At 41.0% G+C, this 22194-nt stretch overlaps 3 protein-coding genes across 5 annotated transcripts in view; 2 read left to right on the plus strand and 1 right to left on the minus strand.

Moving 5' to 3' along the window:
• The window catches only part of ASIP (agouti signaling protein), a 203727-nt gene extending 200169 nt beyond the window's left edge, over positions 1-3558 (minus strand). For all 3 annotated transcript variants that reach the window (XR_004484808.2, XR_004484807.2, XM_049698941.1), the window contains exons 1-3: positions 3412-3558; positions 1192-1267; positions 820-941 (exon numbers count right to left, since the gene is read on the minus strand). The gene's annotated coding sequence lies outside the window, so the exon portion shown is untranslated. The remainder of the gene's footprint in view (positions 1-819; positions 942-1191; positions 1268-3411) is intronic.
• The window catches only part of PXMP4 (peroxisomal membrane protein 4), a 772061-nt gene that overhangs the window by 414705 nt on the left and 335162 nt on the right, over positions 1-22194 (plus strand). The gene's annotated exons all lie outside the window — the stretch shown is intronic.
• On the plus strand, positions 3705-21428 carry EIF2S2 (eukaryotic translation initiation factor 2 subunit beta). The gene is made up of 9 exons (XM_004272736.3): positions 3705-3877; positions 9145-9322; positions 10794-10897; positions 13955-14090; positions 14795-14895; positions 15502-15650; positions 18003-18059; positions 20223-20308; positions 20958-21428. Exons 1-9 carry the CDS (start codon positions 3863-3865, stop codon positions 21131-21133), a joined length of 1002 nt encoding a protein of 333 aa, XP_004272784.1. The 5' UTR covers positions 3705-3862; the 3' UTR covers positions 21134-21428.

Consider the following 22194-nt stretch of genomic DNA (forward strand, 5'->3'; position numbering starts at 1 on the left):
GAAAAGGAAGGAACTGAGTTAACTCCTGAGTTTCTGACTTAAGCAACTGGGTAGAGAGCAGTGCCTTGTTAATTGAGATGAGGAAGATTTGCAGTGGGACATACCCAGAGTTCTGTTATAAACACAATAACTTTGAGATCTCTGTGAGACAAGCAAATGGAAAGAAATAGGCACTTGGACATGTAAGGCTAGAATTCTGAGGAGAAGTTTGGATTGGAAATAATGGATTTGAGAATCATTGACATAATGACATTATTTGGAGACAGTATTTCCATTAGACTAGATTCCTAAATCTCCCCATTGACACATTATCTCATAAGTCGTTTCTATATATGATTAAATAATTAAGAATTCATTTCTGTTGGTTTAGTTCTCGGAGGATAAACTATTCAAGACTTCTTTGGGTAAGGGGGCGGTGCTCACTATACCTCCCATCTACCTCATCAACCCAAAGACAAATTTAATTTCAGAGTTACTAAATGCTTTTCATTAATACCTCAGTGACTTTCTCTTTTACCCATCAAAGCTAACTCGTAAAGTCCCCATGAAATGAATGAAAAGGATTGAATAGGTCTGGATTTCCCTGTGCATTAGAATTTCTGTCTTAATTATATTTTCTTTAAGTTAAACATCACCTACAAGGATGTATGGGCTTGCTTAAGTAGACAGAGTACTGGACTAATATCATGAGATCTGGGTTCTAGTTCAAGTACCGTCACTATTTAAAATCATAGCCTCTATAGGCCTGTTTTTGTGGGTCAGGTGAAGAGACTAAGGAATATTTTAAAGCCTATGAAAACATAAAATTCAGTAGCTTACTACTAGGAAGCTGGAGATCTGGGGTGGTGCTGAGCATCAAGAATGGCCCAGAGTGAAGATTCCAGGAGGCTGTTCTGGATTTCTCACTACTTTTTGTGGACTCCATAATTTGGCTTCTGTATCTATAAAATAGGAGAATGTCAATGATTTCCCTCACCATTATAAGAAGAAAATTAATAAATGTCTATATGTTTTACAGATTCCTGGATGAAACAGGTTAGGAAAATACAAATAACTATTGTGCTGATGTTCTTATTAGCTTAATCTAAGTACAATCTATCTCTTGGAAAACCTGGAAACACTTAGCTGCCATTGCTTTGTGACTTTTGCCAGCTCCCCAGGGAATCTTGGCTTTCCCAAGAAAACAACTACCTTGAGGGTAACCTGAAATCTCTGAAGAAAGTCTCTTGCAAGCAACCAGTTCAGGGAGGTCATATCTGGTACCATGCTGTAAAAGAAAATAAATCTTTTCACAAAAGTGTTCAACACTATTTGCTAATCAGACCAGCATTTCCCAAACAGGGAGTGGCAGTACAGCGAGGCCTCATTAAGGCTTTGTCTTTATTAATGTGAACTAACTTTGTTAGCGTGAACTAAGTAACTTAAGGGTGATTTCCTATGAGCTCCTCTCTGCCTCTATCATTTCTCTTCTACCTTTGTTTTTTCCCACTTGTCTTCTCTTTGTCTCAGTCTTCATTCTCCTAGTTGGATGGGCTTTTCAAAAACGTAGGCCACATTGTTTCCTTCTCTCCTCTTCAAGGCCTCCCCACTCAAAGTGATTTGGGGACTGTCATGCTCCAAATATTTGTTTGGAGGTCTCAGAGACCAGGAGGATACAAATGGTATTCACCAGTGGCTTTTGACCAGGGGTGATTTGGTAATGGCTGGAGACATTTTTGGTTGTCACAATTAGGGAGAGGGTGCCACTGGCATCTACTGAATAGAGGCCAGGGATACTGCTAAACATCCTACACTGCACAGAACAGCCACCAATAACAAAGAATTATCTGGCCCAAAATGTTGAGAGTGCTGCTGTTGAGAAATCCTGGTATGCACAGATATCAGTAGCTGAAAATTACTGAGGAGGCAGTGTAGTCCCCTTAGGAATACAGATTCTCAAGGTGGTAAAGCAGCAGCCACTGGCATCAGATTGCCTGGGCTTGGATCACTCTCACTGAACTATAAGCTCCTTGGAGGCAGGGACCTAATTTTACCTACCACACTTACATTAGGGACTAGTATCCAATGGAGAGTACAAACTATTTGTGGATTGTCTCACACAGTTGTTTTGAGGCCCAAAGCATGGAATATACACTAAGTGATATGAAGCACAGTGAGAGGGAGAAAAGCAGCTCCTGAATATGGGGAGCTAGGCTGGTGTTATCAACTAGGATGTGCTGCCCTACTGAACATAAACAATTTCACAAAACACCAACATCAGACAAAGCCACTCTGTGACCATGATGGATAAGACAAAAACAAAACCACTCCATAAACATGTTTGAATACAAACAAGAATGCTGTCCCAACCACAAAAGAAAAACAAACAAACAAAAAGACCAAATATCCCCCTATCCTGGCTAACATGAGGGTGCTTCTCCCTTTTTAGATAATAATGATTAAAATACCCCATCATAGAATTACCTTCACCTCCTAATAGCATCCAATCCAGAGAGAAGGCCCGCTTCCTGGAGCCCTCCTCCAAATTACCTAACACAAGCCCAAACCCTGTAAATTCTTTCCAGCACCCTCTTCCTGAGATGTCTCCCTGTGCCTCATGCTGTGTCTCCCCTCCTTACAAGGAGACAATAAGCTCAGGTTTTTTAAAAATTTATGGCTGTGTTGTGTCTTCGTTGCTGTGCTAGTTGCCGCGACTGGGGGGGCTACTCTTCATTGCGGTGCGCGGGCTTCTCATTGCGGTGGCTTCTCTTGTTGCAGAGTAGGGGCTCTAGGCGCCTGGGCTTGTTAATTGTGGCACGTGGCCTTCAGTAGTTGTGGCTCGCGGGCTCTAGAGCACAGGCTCAGTACTCGTGGTGCACAGAGTTAGCTGCTCTGCAGCATGTGGGATCTTCCCGGACCAGAGCTCGAACCCGTATCTCCGCATTGGCAGGCGGATTCTTAACTACTGGACCACCAGGGAAGTCGAAGCCCAGCTTTGATCAACTAGACAGGTGATCTCGGTGGTATTTGGCTGGAAGGCATTGACAATAGTGAAAGCCCCCTAAAGGGTAACTGCTATCATCATGCCTCAAGGGGAACTGCACCCGCAGCGTTCAAGCAGAGACTTCGCAAACAAGGATTTCAAGGTTTCCCGACAGAATGCCTCCTGCCAGGCCGCTTCTCCTCAGGGGACGTCTCCTCTCCCGTCTACAGGGAGAAGCCGACCTCCCAAGTTCAAATCCAGCCTGTTGAGTTAAATTTCTCGTGAAGTAAAACCCTTTAGTGAGGTGTGCGCCTCTAGCTCCAACTTTGAGTTCCTGAAACACTAGAACACCCCAATGGGGCACGGTGGAGGGAGCAGCAGGGAAACAAGCCCCGACGGGTTCATATTACTGAGCGCCTTACCCACCACCCTAACCCAGGAGAAACCACCTCGAATTCACTCCGCAAGCGACGCAGAACTGCGCGGCCTCTCCACGCCTCCAAAAGCTAAGGTAAGGGCAGCCCCCAGGCAAAAGCGAACCTTCCGTGCCGGCTTCCTCAGACGTCGCGCACGCGCACGGGTCGCGGGGCGGCCGCGCTAGCGCCCGCCTCTCCTAGGCGGACTACAAGTCCCGGCTTGCCTGTCGCCGCGGCGTCGCCTGGTAACTCGCGCCAGTCGGAGCGCGCTAGGTCGGCTTCGCCGCGCGCCTGCGCCTTGGCGGTCTCTGCGCAGGCGCATTTCTAACTCTTGGGAAGAGAGGGCGGGGTGTTGTTCCCTTTCGCTGATGCAAGAGCCTAGTGCGGTGGTGGGAGAGGTGTCGGCAGGAGCAACGCTGAAGCCTGGGCCTGGGGCTGACCTGTCAGACTTTCCGTCCGTGCCGAGCCCACTCGAGCCGCAGCCATGTCCGGGGACGAGGTGAGGGCCTGAGGCTGGCGCTAGGTCTAGGGACGGAGGCAGTGAGACAGACCCACCCCAGTGTGGGAGACTGGGCCTGCGGCCTAGCGGCCGGCCGCCGCCATGTGGGGCAGCCGGGCCTAGGCGACGCGGAGCGGCAGAGCCGGCGAGGGCTCCGGAACCGCGGCTTGGCCGTGCCCCGCTCTCCTCAGGGTGGCGGCGCTGAGGCCGGCGTCCTCCCGTGGCCGGCGTTTCCGGAATGGAGAGCACGTTGAGTCGCCCTCCAGAAGAGAGCTTGCATGCCCGGTTAATGCCCCAGCTGAACGAGATTGGGGCTGGCGGCCCCTGCATTCCCTTCGATTTGACGGTGCAGCTTCAACTCTCACTCTCTGGGCGCTGGTGGTGCCTAGAGGAGCGTCTCTTGGCTCCGGTGGAGCGCCCTAGTTTAAAACTTTGCAGGCTGGCTTGTCCTGCCCGGCACCCACCCTTGTTCTCATGTAGAGGGGGGTAGGACGAGAGGAAAAGATCCTTCAGCCTGAAAAAGTGATTAACTTTTTCGGAAAGTTTTAGGGCGGGAGTCCCTGAGCCTTCCTTAGCAGAGCTCTCAGCGACGTCAGCGGGAAGTCTGAGTGGCAAAGATGCCTGGGTCTTTTTATACTGTCGTGCTTGTACCTCAGCAAATTTCCTCAAATCCCTTTTTGGCCAGATTTATCCCAGTTTATTTAAAACCAAACGACCTAAAATGAAATTTGACTTTAAGTGATATCCGTAGGTATAAACACTGCTGGGAGAGCTACCGCTTACCGGCCAGCTCTCCCCACCAGAAAAAACCCCTTGAATTTATAATTAATTTCTGTAAACATTTGAGTGCTTGGCCAATAGGGCCTCGGAGAGAAGGAAGAGAAAAATTCGAGGCTTTTTCGAGCTTTGGCTTTTGAGATAGACCCTGGAAATGCTTTGAATTTCCTCAAGTAGTGGAAAGGCCTGATCCAGGGCAAGGGAGTAGAATATTATCCAATTTGGTTAGAGTTAATCCCTTGAAGTATAGGTAGTAGGTAGTTCATGGAGGGATTTGAAGACCAAGTTAAGGAATTTGGATTTTATTCTGGAGGGGATTCTGAGCTCTCATTTGATTCTCATGACAACCCTTTAAGGTGGGTATTGTTATGCCCATTTTAGAAATGAGAAAACCGAGGCTTTTAGAGAGTTGTATGATGCTCATGATCAAATAGTAAGTGGCTGAGCCAGTAGTAGAATTCCAAATCTCCATTTAGGTGACTAGGAGGGTCTCGCTCTCTTAGGAAGGAAACTGAGTCTAAGGGAGGTGTGTGGTTCTTGCTTGGAGGTCATGGTAGACATTGCTCTAGGCCACTGTATTTCAAAAGTTCTGAGACTGGCAGTGTCTCATGCTTGTTTTGTTTCTACCCATTTTCTAAGCTTTTCATAACCTTTAACAAATAAAGTACCTATATAGTGCATAGTTCTCTGGGGTGCTATTCTGTGTTTGGTTTTCTGTGGTAAAGTACTTGCAAGTGTTGTAAGAGATTTACTACTAGTTGGTATAGGAGGTAGAAATAGAGCCATTAACAGCGATTTGGAGGGCTGGAGGGTTCAGTTTTAGCAGTGGGATCAGATGTCAAAGGAAGTGGAATATTACTGAAGGGTGAAAAGGATTTGGTCAAGCAGAGATGTCAGAACTAGCATTCCAGCAGAGGACTTTGGAAGCCCATAAAGTATTAAGCAGCTTTGCATTTCTCAGATCTACCAGTCCATTTTGTAAACAGGAAATAAGGGCTCAGGGAGGTTAAATTGCCCAAGATCACACAGCAAGTTAATATGACTAGAATCCTGCCTTTGGCTTCCACTCTGAAGGTATGTGCAGGTTCTGGTTCCTTTAATACTGCTGGATAGATAAGTTTTCTTAGGCCGATCCTTAACTTCTGGCTACTTTACAGACGTAAGGATCGAGTGAAAATTTGTACATAGAAATGATTTATAAACTGTGATGGATTCCCTACAGTGGAAGTAGTGCTGCCTGGTAGCCAGGATAGAGCATTAAAGAACCTACTATTAAAAAGTAATTTATTTCTTTTTTCACATTTCCTTTTTTTCTTTTAATAGTTTTTTAATGTATAGTTGTCATAAACTGCACACACTTCCTTTTAAACCTGGCAAATAAGCCCAAAACTCACATAACATAATCTCTTTTAAACTAGTGGAACCATGACCTCTAAAAAGCAGTATTCTAGAAATATGAGTGCTGCCTTGTGAGGAAAAAGTCCCTAATCTGCAGGCATTAAAGTGCTGTCAATAGCTAAGATTATTGCTTATTACTAGGCCCCATCCACAAAGTATCAGAACGTCAGGTTGTCACACAACATAGTAAGGTGTTTTACAAAAGAAACTGATTAAAAATGGAATATGTGTTGTATGACGTATACAAAACACAGAAGAATGCAAAGAGAAATAAAAATCTCCCAGAATCCTATCACCCAGAGATGACGACACATTTCTTCAGAGCATTTGTTCTGCTCACCTTGCTTCTCTGGGTGCTTTTGTAACTCACTCCTGCCTTCTGGGTGGGGTGTGCTGTGGCCTTAAAGTTAACATCCTGAATAAGGTATGATAGATGGGAGTAGGCTTCCAACTTGCTGAAGCACTTTAGGCTATTGTCAGGGTAACTTTTGCTGCTGTCCCTTTTCCTCACTTTCTTCAACCCAACCCAGTGTGGGAAGTTGAAAAGAGAAAACTTGAAGGCTTTGTTCTATCTAGAGTTAAAAAAAAGAAAGCCCAGAAGAGTCTGTGCTTTTCCATAAGTGTACTGTGAGCAACTATTTGCGTCTCACATCCCAGCTAGTTTCATAAACAAAACATATGGACTGTGATAATTTGTTAAGTCAGATATGAAAGTCTTAAAAAAAAAAACACATTTTAAAAAAAGATTTATTTATTTTATTTTTGGCTGCAATCAGGTCTTAGTTGAGGCACACAGGATCTTCATTGAGGCATGTGGGATCTTTCATTGTGGCACGCGGGCTTCTCTCTAGTTGTGGTGTTGGGTTTCTCTTCTGTAGCTGTGGTGCCCGGGTTCCAGAGCTCATGGGCTCTCTAATTTGCAGCACGCAGGCTCTCTAGTTGAGGTGCGCAAGCTCAGTAGTTGTTGCGCGGGCCCCCGCGGCACGTGGGATCTTAGTTCCCCGATCCCCACGTTCCCTGCATTGTAAGGTGGATTCTTTACCACTGGACCACCAGGGAAGTCCCAGAAACCACATTTTTAAAGTTAAGACTGATGTGACCTTGTGGTTTGGGGGAGGTCTGCTTTGGGCACTATTTTGGAATCCCTATTTCCATATTTTTAAAGTCTGGTTTTGCTGAGTGGTGTGAATAAAATGAGGCAATGAGTTTATGTCTTAAGTATCCAGAGAGAGTAATTGAGAGAGGTGTTAATTACTTCAGTGTACAGTTCTTTCATGTTTATAACCCTTTACAAGGCTACAACCGTACTGTTTCCCTGTGGACCTATATGAATGTTTTTCAGAGCATAACAGGGCGGTTGTGAGGATGTCCTTTTATGATTTTAGGATCCCCCTTACCTTTAGTCTGTCTTGCTGAATAATAGTTAAAAGATAATTAATATTCTAGGGAACTTGATGCTTGAAAAAAATGCAGTAAGTGAACTATAAGCCCTGCCAGACAAGCAAATTTATAGTGCCTGGAGTGTTGTCTGTCCTTTTGCCAAACTTCCATATTTCAGGAATAAGGATGAATTATAGCTTCTTCCCTGGAACAGATTACAGCACTCCATGTAGGGTGACTCAAGACCCAGTAGGTCAGCAGTGGGGAACTCCTTCCTCCTGGCTCTTCTATCCTCTTCTCTAAGTTTGCCGGATCATGTTCCTCAGACTGACTGCTTTTCAGAATTGCTCATTTATACAATTAGAGCCTTCTTAAGGTTGGAGGGGATAACTTTGAAATGAGGCTGTATCAATTTCCAGAATGTCTTGCAAATCCTTCTGTATTGGGTGAGGACTATATTTATACTACCCTACCTTATTACAGACCATAGTTTGGTTTCAGTGTAGCTCAGTTTCCTTAATGTACTTGGGACATAAAGGAATTTAAGTTAATCAGAATCAGTTTTGGGAATTTTTTTGAGTTTCATGATATGTCTTGGAAATTAGATCACCCTGAGTTGATGAAATTTCAGTGATAGGGATCAAGAGATACCATGTTTTGTCAACTGTAAAGCATTATATAAATTGTATAATAATTGCTAACATTTATTGAGTACTTTTGTGCCAGGCACTGCGCCAAGTGTTTTATATTTATTTACTTACTTAGTTCTCCTAATAATCTCGTGAGATTTGGTTTTGTTTCTGCTACTGATCTCCATTTTACAGCTGAGGCAAGGAGAGGGCAAACTTACCTGGGGTAACAAAAGTAAGAACCAGAGTCAGGATTTGAATTCAGTCAGTTAGGTTCTAGACTTGTGCTTTTAAACACTTTATCTGTATTTTTTAATGTTCCAGAAACAAAAAGCAGAGTAAAAGGTTGTATAGAAGTTTCTTTTACTCAGAGATTTGCTACATGAAGGGCTGCTGATGGATTTCCTTAAAGGCTTGTCTGAGTTTCAGGATAAAAAATTTTTTAAAGTTTTTTTTTTATCAGTTCAAGTCTCCTGGTATAGCAACCCCAGGTTACCAACCTTAAATAAAACACGTATGACTTGTCTAGGCGTTGGTTTTCTCATTCATAAAGCGAGGGGTGAAGCATGAGTTATCGCTAAGATCCCTTTCCTAAATTCTGTTATCTTGTGATAATTTTAAATTAAAAGACATGTACATATGTTTTGGGGAAGCACCCCCTTAACTTCCTTTTTTTTTTGGCCGGACGCGGCCCTCTCACTGTTGTGGCCTCTCCTGTTGCGGAGCACAGGCTCCGGATGCACAGGCTCAGCAGCCATGGCTCACGGGCCCAGCCACTCCGCAGCATGTGGGATCTTCCTGGACCGGGGCACGAACCTGTGTCCCCTGCATCAGCAGGCGGACTCTCAACCACTGCGCCGCCAGGGAAGCCCACCCCCTCAACTTTTAATAGTATAAGGAAGGTTACGTGTGTGTGTGTGTACATATATATATATTTTTTTTTTGTAAAATCCTTTTAGATACTTCAATGCGTCAAATACTCTTTCTTTTAAGAGTATGCCTTTTGAGAATACAGCATACTTGGAATGTATCATTAAAACTAATCACGTGGTCCCCTTTTCTTTTTAATTATCTTTTAAACAGATGATTTTTGATCCTACTATGAGCAAGAAGAAAAAGAAGAAGAAGAAGCCTTTTATGTTAGATGAGGAAGGGGATGCCCAGACAGAAGAAACCCAGCCCTCAGAAACAAAAGAAGTGGAGCCAGAGCCAACTGAGGACAAAGATGTAGAAGCCGATGAAGAGGACAGTAGGAAAAAAGGTAAGTGGCAGACATGAGAGAGTCACTGTTGTCCTGGGAGACCTGGTTCTCTTCCATCAGTGTGTTTTGGATTTTGTGCACACAGTGTCCTTTCAGCCTGAGAGGCTATCTATTACAGTGAAGCTGAGGCCATCAACAGTCTGTGTGCATGGGACCTTGCCAGATTTCTGATAAGACTTGTTTCAGGGAAAATTCCACTGAATCCACAAGACAGAGATGACAAAACTTTGTTACTCCAGGGCTGGTTCTTCTAGTCTAGCCTTTCGGGATGTCTCTTTTCCAGTTTTAATGGTGGTTGTATTTGAGTGTAGGCAGGAAGAAATGGGACCAAGATAAACAGTTTTGTGTCTTAACAAGTTTGAAAACATATAGAAGAGATTAAAATTACAGCCTAAAATGTTTGGGTTTAGACACCAGCATGAGTTATTCACTCTGTGCTTTAACACAGACAGCATTTGACAATTAGAAATAAATGATTAAGTAAACATTTATGCCTATTGAATAGAAGACACTGTACTAGGGATAGAGAAAATTAACATTCATTGGGCATATACCATGTGCTAAGCATCTTATACATGTTTAAAACAAACTTGGAAAGTAAATCATTCTTTTATTAAGACAAAATTAATTCATAAATAGCTCCTTGAAAAACTTTGTAGTGGGGCATTTAAAAATATTTCTAGTGTACAGTAGGGCAGAACAAATGGAAAACTTATTGAACCAAACCCATTATTACTCACTAATGGTGGATAAAATCTCATTTTATTCATATTGTAGCCTGATTGATTGAGTAGCTCGTTGAGCTAGGCACTGGGATTTAGGTGAGAAAGGCATAGCCCCTTAATATCTCATTGGGAGATAGACAAGCAGCTGGTAAACACCTCTGTTGAAGTGGTAGAAGGTACTATCAAAGCACCTAGGGGACACCTAACCCAGTTGGGGAACAGGAGGGATAGGCTTAGAGAAGACTTCTTGGTGGAAGTAACTCCTAACAAAGATCCTGTGAGATGAAGGTAAGAGCTGTGTGGGAGGGCCCATAGGAAGGCTTGAAGGTGAGAGACACACACTTCACTAAGAAGTGGAGGTAGTTCAGTTGAGCTGGAACTAGGAATTAAGGTGTCACAGATGAAAGAGTAGCAGAAGTAGAGAGATAAAGCTGGAGAGCCTTGGAAATTATGTTAGAACCCTGACTTTGTCTTGGGAACAATGAGGCATCATATGGTCAGATTACTAAATAAATATTCCCAACATGGTCCCCTAGCCAGATTTCTCCTACAAAGCTTTGAGTTGACCTGCCATTTTGTTTTCAGAACCCTAACCTTTGTGGTTGTGGAGGAATTACTGTGCTAATTAATACCAATCTCGCTATTCTGGTGACTTGATCGATTAATAGCTGAAACATTGGTTTAACTCATAATTTAATGCTTCGCCTTCTGCTGTTAATAACTGAGAATCTCAATTCTCTTTTTAGATGCTTCTGATGATCTAGATGACTTGAACTTCTTTAATCAGAAGAAAAAGAAGAAAAAAACAAAAAAGATATTTGATATTGATGAAGCTGAGGAAGGTGTAAAGGTAGTATTGCTTTCTTATTGAAGGTAAAATTTGACCTCTTGAAAGGTTGCTAGTGGCTGATGTTTCTCCCTGTTTGTCTCATCTCTTACTAGTTTTGCTTTTGTTATTAAGTATTTAGTCACCACTGTTAAGGTCAGTTTCTTGGGATTTTTGTCTGACTAGGTATCTTAAAGGGATGATGGTTCAAAGGAATGTAAAGTTAGGTTTTACACATTGTATTGTGTGCCATTAAGATGATTACAAAATGCCACTTGTCATTAGTCATACTGAGATTGGCTGAGGAGAGAGACTTCTGTGAGAAATCCTATAGAGCAAATATAGTTTCTTCTGTTAAACTTTTGGTAGCATGTTGAGGATACACAAATTTATGTGTATTCTTCTGAGCAGCAAAGAATGAACCCCAGCCTGTGGTGGTTGGTGGCTGATGATTTTATAGTCTGTAGGAGAACCAGAGCACTCAGGTTGGTTTTATGGAGTTCTCTGATCTTATAGGGACTTGAGGCCCTGTAATTGTCTTATTACTGGATTGATTTCTAATACAAATATCTCAGAATTATGAGAGAGAAGGAGTGAGAATACACATACACATGCACTAAGTTGTCCCCTTTTGTGCCCTTTACCCAAATTTTTCTTTGGTAAATTATTTATTTGCTCAAATTCAAGTAAATAAGGTGTATCCCACACATAGCAGTAATTCATTGAGTTTTGGAAACAATGTCACAATTTTAATGACTTGGTTAATTCAGCAAATATATGTTAATGATGATAGTGAGTCAGGCATTGTGTGCTAATTGTTAGGGTACTGAAACAAATAAGATATTTTTCCTGTTTTTGGAGGTTCAGGGATAATTTAGAGTTCTTTAGAACAAGATTATTTTACCTGGATTTATCCTACTCTCTCCCTGTTTGGGGATTTTCTTCTCTTCCTACTGTTATAAGGAAATTGATAAAGAGAAATGCTCAAATTATGTTGAATGAATGAGATATAAATATCCTGGGTAACAAGGTGACACATCAGAGATGTGCCACAGAAAGTCTTGCTTAACAAATTTCTCTAGTAGCTTTTGTCCTGAAGAGCCACTTACAAGCTCTAATTTAGTGCTTGGATACTTTTTTCTCTGCTACTGAAGTCATAACGTAAGAGGTTACAAGTACCCTTATCAGGCAAGACATGGGCATTAACTTGAGGCTGAAGTATTTTAAAGATCTTGGGTTACTCTCCCCCTGAATTTTCAGAGCACCACAGGGCTTTTGAAAAATCTTCAAAAACACTATGTGCTATTCTCTACCTTTCACTGGGTCTTAGCCTCAGGTTGGAAATAGATCTTACTGGGATAAAATAAATAATAATATAGGACTAGAAGCTGGCTGATGTGTGCTCATTTATATTTAGCATGTCTGAGTTTCTCATTTACTGACTGCCATCTTATTAGAGACTAGGTTAGTATCAGATTTCTTGTCTGGTGTTATCCAGCTAATACACATGGGCTGGTTGGTCTTTGATGGCCAAAAGTGGCACTGAGACTACACAGCTGGATTTGGCATCTCAAGGCTGAGCTTCTTTTAGTCCCGGCTATTCCAACTTTTCTGCTGATTAGATTTCTAAAATTACTATAGCCATTTACAGAGTAGTTCAGGATGTAGGTGCACAAAAATAGATATTGATGGGTGATGTGGATGGCACACTTCAGGGCAGGGAGTTGGATACACTGGTGAAAGGAGGTGAGATTAGAAGGCTGGAGACTGAAACTGGCCCTTTCTGCTCTTCTGGGGTTTTTTATATCTCATTTCAAGGTTATGCCCTATTTACATCCATGACTATAGCAGCTAATCTTGGGATCAAGCTTTACCTTGTCTCTATCCATTCATCATAGGACCCTAATTCTCTGTGGGTTCTGCCTTCTCCCTCTTTCATGGATTTATCTATTGAAGTGATGCCCAAAGACCTCCTCAGTCTGGTGCCAGGCTGGCTGTGGTATAAAAAAAAATATTTGGTCTTTGTCCCTGGTTCCTGGCACATAGCTCCTAAGACTCTTGGAATCTCTAGATATGAGTTTGGTCACCAAGAACCAGTGATTTCATCAATCATACCTGCATAATGAAGCCTCCACAAAAAACCTTTCATGGGTTTCTTTCATGGGTGAGCTCCATAAATAACCCTTGAACAGTGGGGTTTGGAGAGCTTCAGGATTGGTGACCACACTGGGGTGTTGGGAGAGTGGTATACTTGAAGAGAGCATGGAAGCACTGCACTCTTGCCTCCCTTTCCTTGCTCTATGCATGTCTTCCATTTGGCTATTTCTGAGCATATCCTTTATAATATTGTGTGTGTGTGTATATATATATATAATATAATAAAGTAATAGTTAAGTAAAGTGTTTTCCTGAATTCTTTGAGTCCTTCTAGCAAATTATTGAACCAGGGGTGTGTGGGAACCTCTGAATTTGAAGTAGGACATATGTATGGGAAACGTGGGGACTCTATACTTGTACCTGGCCTCTATGAAGACAGTCTTATGTGACTGAGCCCTTAAACCCATGGAGTTTGTCACTAACTCTGGGTAGTGTTAGAACTGCATTGAATTGTAGGTCACCTAGTTAGTGTCAGAGAGTTGGAGAATTGAGGTGGAAAAACATCACGTATTTGGTGTCAGAAGGAAAAAAAAACCCTCCTACGAACTGCATCAGAATACTTAGAAACTTATTTAAAACATTCCTGAACCCCATTCCTGCTGAAGATTGTCACTGAGAAGATTTAAGAATCCTTGTTTCTTTGATTCTGACAGTGGCCTGATTTAAAAACATGGACAATAATTATAGTAAGATCCCAAGGCTGGTGGATAAAAGAAAGGAAAAGGTCCCACAAAAGTGTCTTAAAATTTTTCCAGTTTAAATGACAGACTCTGAACCAGTTTGGTTCACCTGTGAGAGAGAGTTCTGATCTGTAACTTCAGTTTTGAATATCTTTTTTTCCTCCAAAACCATGTCAGCCCATGTCATTTAAAAATAATAATAATCCTAGTAGCAAAATGTTGAGACTCTTATCTCACTTTCTTAGGACCTTAAGATTGAAAGTGATGTTCAAGAACCAGCTGAACCAGAGGATGACCTTGACATTATGCTTGGCAATAAAAAGAAGAAAAAGAAGAATGTCAAGTTCCCAGATGAGGATGAAATACTCGAGAAAGATGAAGGTAATACTGGGAACTTAGCTCATTTCTAGGCTACACAAGCCTTTGGCCTAGTCTCTTCCATGGGTGGCCTCCTTATTTATTTTTTCTTGCCCCTTATTTCCACTGCCTAATAATGGAAGCTAAAAGGAAACAGAATCTAACTTCATAATGGCAGTTTAAAAGATTTCATGGGGGAAGAACTTGGCAATTGTGATTACATTAAAGCATACTGATTTAGACTATTGGGACAATTACTGTAACTGAATTTTAAATGTTTAAAAAATCTTTTACTATTTTGTTAAAAGTGCTGTTTATTAGCTTCTAAGTGCTATAGCTGCTTTAGAGAACTTTAGTATAGTCAGCAGATGGGTTTTTATGGATGTATATGTTTCTTAAGTGCTTCAAAACAATTGAACATTTTTTCCTCTATTTATCCCAGTGCATTATTTTATCTTATGTTTGTTAAATCAAGACAGTTCAATGTGTTTGTATTACCACACATTCCTAGAGGGTGGTTTTTGAAAATCGTAACATCCCCTTAAGGAATATGGGGTTATTTGTGAGCCTTGATGCCTTTATGCTTGAGGCTGTTGTGAATGCAGCTGTGGGAAGAAAGACCAGATGTCTTTGAAGCTTTCATTTCTCTAGATCTGCTTCTCCCTTCTCCCCTTTTTGTTACTGTATCAGGCTCTACCCCTCATTCTTACAGTCTTTGTTATCTGTAGCTTTAGAAGATGAAGACAGCAAAAAAGATGATGGTATCTCATTCAGTAACCAGACAGGCCCTGCTTGGGCAGGTTCAGAAAGAGACTACACATATGAGGAGGTAAGACAAATTCTGTTATGAAAGGGGGCTGAACTGTTCAGTAGAACTCAAAACAAAAGCAGGATAAATGTTCCCTGAATTGAAAGGGCCATTGAAGTATAGGTGGATAATGAAACAGACCCAGAGAGGTCGCACTGCCTGATGCCGACGTTTGGGGCAGGCTGTCCACAATGTGGCAGTCATTATAGTACTCACTGTTCCATCTGAATCCATGAACTTCTGAGGCCATTGGAGCCCCACTGAAGGGGGACAGTAGGGAGAGGGAGTGGCGAATAGGGGGCCATAGTAGTCTGGAGTTTGCTTGTTCAGGGTAGTCTGAATTTTACTTCTCCAGGTACTACATACTTTCCCACAGAAACAGTAGAATTAGGGGCTTGTTCATTCCTTTAACTTTGAACAAGGAACTATTAAGCATCCATAAGGGACCAGTTCCTGGTTGAGAATTGAGTCTTGCCTTCAGGGAGCTCCCAGAACATGTGATGTGTGTGTACATTTAGTAAAAAGTAAAGTTTGTTCTGTTTAAAGGAAAAGCACAATGACTCAAGTGGGAACGTTATACTCCTGCTATTAATAAGACTGTACACGAATACCACTTTATCTCTATAGCTACTGAATCGAGTGTTCAACATCATGAGGGAAAAGAATCCAGATATGGTTGCTGGAGAGAAAAGGAAATTTGTCATGAAACCTCCACAGGTCGTCCGAGTAGGAACCAAGAAAACTTCTTTTGTCAACTTTACAGATATCTGTAAATTGTAAGTTGGTTAATGCAGAGTTTCCGTCCCAAATGCTAGATTCTCAGTGGAGTGTATGTTAAATATGCTTATTGTGGACTCTATTAAAAAGTAGAAAGAATGCACAGGTGTCAGGGTGGGGTCGAGGGAGGTCACAGTTCGAGTCCGTCAGTTCTTTTGACTCACAGGTCTTTAGGCTTGTTTTATTGGGCATCCAGAAGTGAGAGAAGCCCACTCATGCTGACTCATGAGACGATCCTAACCAGATGGAGTGAAGAGTAAGAAGGCTGACTGTAGTCCTTAGACAGGGGCCTGGAGAGCCCAGGGAGGTGGAAAAGCTCATCAGCCTGGGGTGGGCCTGCCAAGCAAGTACAAGCAGTGAGCTTTGGGAAAGCAGCTGAATTTAATGTCCTTCTTCCTTGGATGGTTATTGCCAAGACACAGTTGATGAGATTTCGACATTCTTAATTACCATCGCATTCCATGCCTGTCTCACCCCCAGGTCACTGTCTGGGGCTGGCTCTTCTCAAAGCTCCTCAGCTACACCTTTTCTGGCAGGTTCCTTAGGGCAACTGACCTTATCTCCTGTTCTTTTTAGTTTCATAAGTGATACATGCTTGTTGCAGATAAAAGGGAAAACAACAGTAAACAAAGAAAATATAATCACTAAAAATTCCCTGCCCAGAGTAACCACTTGTTTTCATTGCTGAGGCATGACTTAAAAGGTTTTAGACTTTTTTGCTGATGGCAATAGTAGTATATGCTTATTATAGAAAAATTAGAAAATATAGACCTACTAAAGAAAAAAAGTCATCTGTAAGTCCACCATTAAGAGATAGGTAATTATAGTTTAATATTTTTGTTTTGCTACTTTTATGCATCTACATATTTTTAAATAAATTGGTATTGTACTGGTTTTTAACATATTTTTCTCTTAATATATTGTGAAATTTTTACCCTTATCATTAGTCTTTTAAATGTTTTTAGGAGTTATACAACATATTTTTTTATATATATAGATAAATTTCTTTCTCCCATTGTATGGATTGTCTTTTCACTTTCTTGCCATCCTTTGAAGCACAAGGCTTTAAATATTTTATTTATTTATTTATGGCTGCATTGGGATGCATTGGGAGATACATGTATCTCGGCAGAACTCAGAATAGAGCCTTAGGGCAAAAATTCCCAAAATGGAATTGCCTAGTCACAAGGAATGGACATTTTTATGGCAAACATTGGCAGTTGCTTTCCAACAAGTTTATACCAGTTTATACTCCCAGTAGCAATAGTAAGTGTTATTATTATTATTATATTTTCACCAACCCTTACTCATTACATTTTTGGGAAAAAGTAACTTTTTAAAATTGTAACTTTTTAAAAATAACTTTTTAAAATTGTAATAGTAATATCTACTTATTGGAACAAGCTCAAACAGTGCCAAATGAATAGAATTAAAAAGTGAAAGGGGCTTCCCTGGTGGCGCAGTGGTTGAGAGTCCACCTGCCGATGCAGGGGACACGAGTTTGTGCCCCGGTTCAGGAAGATCCCACATGCCGCCGAGCGGCTGGGCCCGTGAGCCATGGCCACTGAGCCTGCGTGTCTGGAGCCTGTGCTCCGCAACGGGAGAGGCCACAGCAGTGAGAGGCCCGCGTACAGCAAAAAAAAAAAAAAAAAAGTGAAAATACTGAGTGGCCTTGCTCTGTATTTGCTTTTTTCATTTTATGTGGATACATCTTTTTGTTTTTTTTTGTATTTAGAGACCTGTATTATTTTAAAAGCAAGATAGAATGGATGTACCGTAATTTATTTAACTACTTCCCAGTTGGTGAATATTTTAGCTGTTTTAAATTTTCTGCTATTGTGCTGCTGTGAAACATTTCGCTCTTTTTAAATAAAGAAATTGCAAACAGGAAATATATAGGAATTAGCATAACAAATACCCAAGTATTCATTACCTCAATTTGTTGTATTTTGACCTTTTGACACATTTGCTTCAGATCTTTTTGCTTCGTTACAAAGAGGGCTTTACAGTTACAGTTTAAGGCCATCTTTATATCTCTTTCTGATCCCTTTTACCTTCCTTCCTAGAAAAAGATTTTATCCTCTAAAGTTCGTATTTACCTTTCCTGTCCCTGTTTATAGACATTTATCAATGTGTATATGTTTGTAAATAAAATGTAATATTGTTTTATGGGCTTTGAAATGTAAACAAATGGTATCATTTATCTTCATTTCAGAGTTTGATGAACTGTGCTAAAATTCACCTAATAGCTGCGTAATAACAAATTAAAACAGTGAACAGGGTGAGGTTTTTAGAAGTTTGGTTAGATTTCCATGAAAGATAAGGTTTATATTATTCGACTTTCTTTTTAGATTACATCGTCAGCCCAAACATCTCCTTGCATTTTTATTGGCTGAATTGGGTACAAGGTAAGAAACTATATTCACATTTATGTATAGTTACTTACAGTATTAATGGACATTTCATAAGAAATTCTCTTAACTTGAAAAGATATGTAACACGCTTAGAAAAAAAAAAACATTCACTTTATTGTCAGAGGAACTTTTAGGGCAGTGAAGGAGGAAAACTTGTTCATTTCTGTGGGAGGTTGGTTACTTGGGAATAGGAAACAAAGTTCACATTGGCTCGTCTGTGAACAGGCCTGTTGGTATACCAGAGTGAGCACCATGGCTCTGCCATGTTTAGAGAATTTCCTGTCGTTAATTGGAATTCCTGGGTCTTTTTATGGAGCAAATACCAGATTTCAGAGGAAGCCATTTTCTTAGGACAGAATTTATTTTCTAAATTGTAAATAGGCTGTGGATGAAGTACAGCTTATAAATTGATTAGTGGCATGGGAAAAACATTGAAACAGGTATCCATAATTAAATAGTTACTTCCCTGTCTTTAGGGCTCTCCTGTTGAAGACACCACGCCAGTCCATCACCATTCGGGAGGGCCAGTGTCCCATGGAGCCCATCCCAGTTAGTTTGGCCATAAGTGCTAGGAATAGGAAGCTGAATGTCCCTTTAAAAATAAGTAATGTAGAATTAGGACATAATAAATATGACTAAGACATTGAGTGCCCATTGTATGCCAAGCACTTTTTTGGGTACCATCTCAATCTTTAAACAGTTATGTGAACTGTTAGAAACTAGTATTACCCTTGTCTTGCACATTTGGAAACAGGTTTGCTGAAATGAAGTTGTATGGTTGGTAACATAGCTAGTTAATTGCAGTCAAGATGTAAACTCAGGTCTGCCTTTCTCAGGAGCTCGAACTCTTAAGAGCCTTAATCCTGTGCCTTGCTGGCAGTATAGAGATAACTGAGGTGTCCTGTTCTCTTCCTACTCTTGAAACTCAGTTTGTTGGAATTGGCTGTATTTGCTTTGGGGTTAAGGAGTAATTTACTTGACCAGTGGTAGATATGTGGACTGTGTTGTGGAAGAATTGTTTTAAATGTAAATTTGTTACAATCATTGTTTTTAACTTGTATTAACTGATGAAGGAGTAAAAGGTAGTGTTTTTCCTACTTCTCAGAATAATTTAGTTTTTGTAGAGGTGAGGTAAATTATAACAAGTTGTGACCAGTGAACTTATGGTCAGTGGGCTAAATATTACAGGGTTGTTGAGAAAATTCAATTTCTTTTGACAGTGAATGAAAAAAATTTCTTGCATCAAGCATTGAAGTCACTGTAGCCTAGAGATTAGGGGTTGCATACAGTTCATGCAGGATGATAATAAACTCTTATAGTTAAAGGAGAATCACAGGAGAGGTTCTTGCAAAAGTCAGTTTTATAATAAGATACGGAGCAAATATAAATTTAATGCTGCTTGGCTGAATTTTGTTGTTTCACTTTGTGATTTGTAATTTTTAACACATGACGTCTAGCAGAGAGCTTTGCTTTCTCAAAAGTACTTGTCAGCAACTTCTTTTCAAAAAGTTTCTTTTTAAGCACCATTGACAATATGAGGCCTGTGATTTCAACTGTACTTTTGGGGGAGGGTTGTAACAGCTTTACAGATACAATTCACACATGTAAATATGTACAATCCAATGGTTTCTAATTTGTTCACATAGTTAACCATCACCACAGTTTTAGAACATGTTCATCAGCTGTATGTAACTGAATCAAAAGATTTAGTCTTAGAATTTTTAAAGATATCTGTAGTTCCTTTCATATTTTTTGTATTTATAGCCTACCTCACTGCTTTGCATGTGTTTATAGCCTACCTCACTGCTTTGCATGTGGTATGCATTCAGTAAAAGTGTGATTGTCCTTTTGTTGGGTGAATGGGTCATCACACAGACAGTTAAGGAATAAATTTGTTTTAGACTTAAAATCAGTTAACGAATCAGATTTGTTGCTGTAGACTTAATTAATTGAAAATTGAATTTAATGTCAGGAAATAGGGTCATCAGGTACCAACTACTTAATTAAAAATAATTTTTGAGAAACCAGGTAGTACTGCTCCTAGAACTTATCCTGTGCCATTGAATATATTTTAAGTTCATTAAATGTAAAGGCCCTGGAATTTGATTCCTTATAGGAAGAAAATAATAATGGAGATATTTTTGTTTTCTTTCACAGTGGTTCTATAGATGGTAATAACCAACTTGTAATTAAAGGAAGATTCCAACAGAAACAGATAGAAAATGTTTTGAGAAGATATATCAGTAAGTTTATAATTTCTAACATGTCGCTCTGAAATGTTCTTATTGGGCTGAAATATTTTGGGGGACCGCCATTGGTTTTTAATGAAGCTGGAAAGGCTGGCCTTAGAAGATGAGGGACAATGATAGTGGTGGGGAGCTGGGTGGGAGGTGGCTCTTGGTGGCCGATTAGGGGTCATGGGGAGGGATTTGGATTTCCTAAGACGACCCAGCTGATCAAGGCTGCTGGTTGGTTCCAGGCTGAAGGCCAAGTCAGAGAAATCTGTCTGCACTCACACCTGGCCTGACCCAGTTGTTACCTTCCTAATCACTTAAAATTGGCAGATCTGTTCCCACCTAGGAAAGCTAGTAAGTTCTCTAAGTGGCTCTCCTGTAAACACAGCCAGGAGTAGGCATTTGGCAAATGTCACTGCTTCTTTGGACATTCGGGGTCTTTTTTCAACCTGTTGTTAAGTACGTGGAGCATCACATCAGATAGCTTGTGTTTTCTTACCCCTAGAATACCTAAGTGTAGCTAAGCTAAGCTTTCCTGGTTTGGGTTTGGGTTTGGGTTTCCTGGTTTGGGCTTGCAGTCAGTAGAAGTGTTTCAGAAGAAAGAAACCTCTGGCTCACTGTGGCTACCAGGTAATTCCTTATGTTGCTTTTCCTGCAGAGGAATATGTCACCTGTCACACGTGCCGATCACCGGACACAATCCTGCAAAAGGACACCCGACTCTACTTCTTACAGTGTGAAACTTGTCATTCTCGATGCTCTGTTGCCAGCATCAAAACTGGCTTCCAGGCTGTCACAGGCAAGCGAGCACAGCTCCGTGCCAAAGCTAACTAATTTGCTAATCACCACTGATTTTGCAAAGTGTGTTGTGGAGATTTGGCTGGACAGGTTTACCATCAGAGTGGATATACCACTGTATTAAAAACAAGATAGAAAAGCTGCCAAGTTCTTTGGCGTGTGGCCGGTTGGTCTGAAATTCTTGCAAGATGCCGTTGCTCAAGCTGTTGACATACTCGTTGCCTACTTTAACAACTGTCAGAGAAATATGATGGGGTAAGGCGGTGCTTTTTTAAAATCGTTCATAGACTTCTGTAAAATGCAAGATAAATTAAAGTTATTATAACAGTGATTCTTTCAATTTGGTTTGTCCTTCAGTTTTCTTTTCTATAAAAAAAAATTATGCCTAATGAATTCAGCAGAACAGTTTGTGCCTAGGCTCTGGCGAGGTCTCTGTATCCTAGTCCTGAGAAACTTCAGCTGGGTAGCCATTTTCCTTCTCAGCTTCCCGGTATACCGGGAGTAGACACAGCTTCACGTGAGAGGGTGGTTGGAGGATGAGGTCTGGGAGGACAGCTTGTTTTCAGTGTCCAGAGAATGATTTTATAGACTTGAATTCTTTTCATTATGTGAGGATTGTTGCCACTACCTCACTGCTAAGTCCTCCAGCTGTTACCACATGAGGGAATACAAGGTGCTAAGTACCTTCCTTAGCATTTTCTTCCTTATTGGCCACTAAGAGAAGTTTAGAGATAACAGCCTTTGGGTGTGTCTTGTAACTGGCACTCCAAGAAAAACCCGTTGGGCCTCTGTTGGTGAGGAAGTGGTGTGGCATGTGCAGTAGAGAGAACTCTTGAGAGTCCAAACCATGATGCTAGAGGAAGCTTTTCTTTTTCCTCCCCAACTTGTGTTCTGGATTTGAAAAGGACCCACCACAAATGCTTTTTCTATTTTCTGTATTAAAGTAGTTTTTAAATGTGATCATGAGAAACTAAGAGGTGATATTGCTTGTGTGGTGCTTCTGGGGCTTCCTTCTGGTTCTGCCTTCTGTGGTTTTGGCCGAAAAGGTATTTCTCCACTGAGCACAGGGGAAAAGATCATCTTACATGTCTGCTGTG

Source organism: Orcinus orca, chromosome 16, assembly GCF_937001465.1.
Source record: "Orcinus orca chromosome 16, mOrcOrc1.1, whole genome shotgun sequence".
Taxonomy (NCBI): Eukaryota; Metazoa; Chordata; class Mammalia; order Artiodactyla; family Delphinidae; genus Orcinus; species Orcinus orca.

What these genes read in the sequence shown, in the direction of transcription:
- EIF2S2 (XM_004272736.3), top strand. An exon ending in GAGACTACACATATGAGGAG is followed by an intron (nt 14,896 to 15,501) that starts GTAAGACAAATT and finishes TTATCTCTATAG; the next exon opens with CTACTGAATCGAGTGTTCAA. An exon ending in TGTTTTGAGAAGATATATCA is followed by an intron (nt 20,309 to 20,957) that starts GTAAGTTTATAA and finishes CTTTTCCTGCAG; the next exon opens with AGGAATATGTCACCTGTCAC.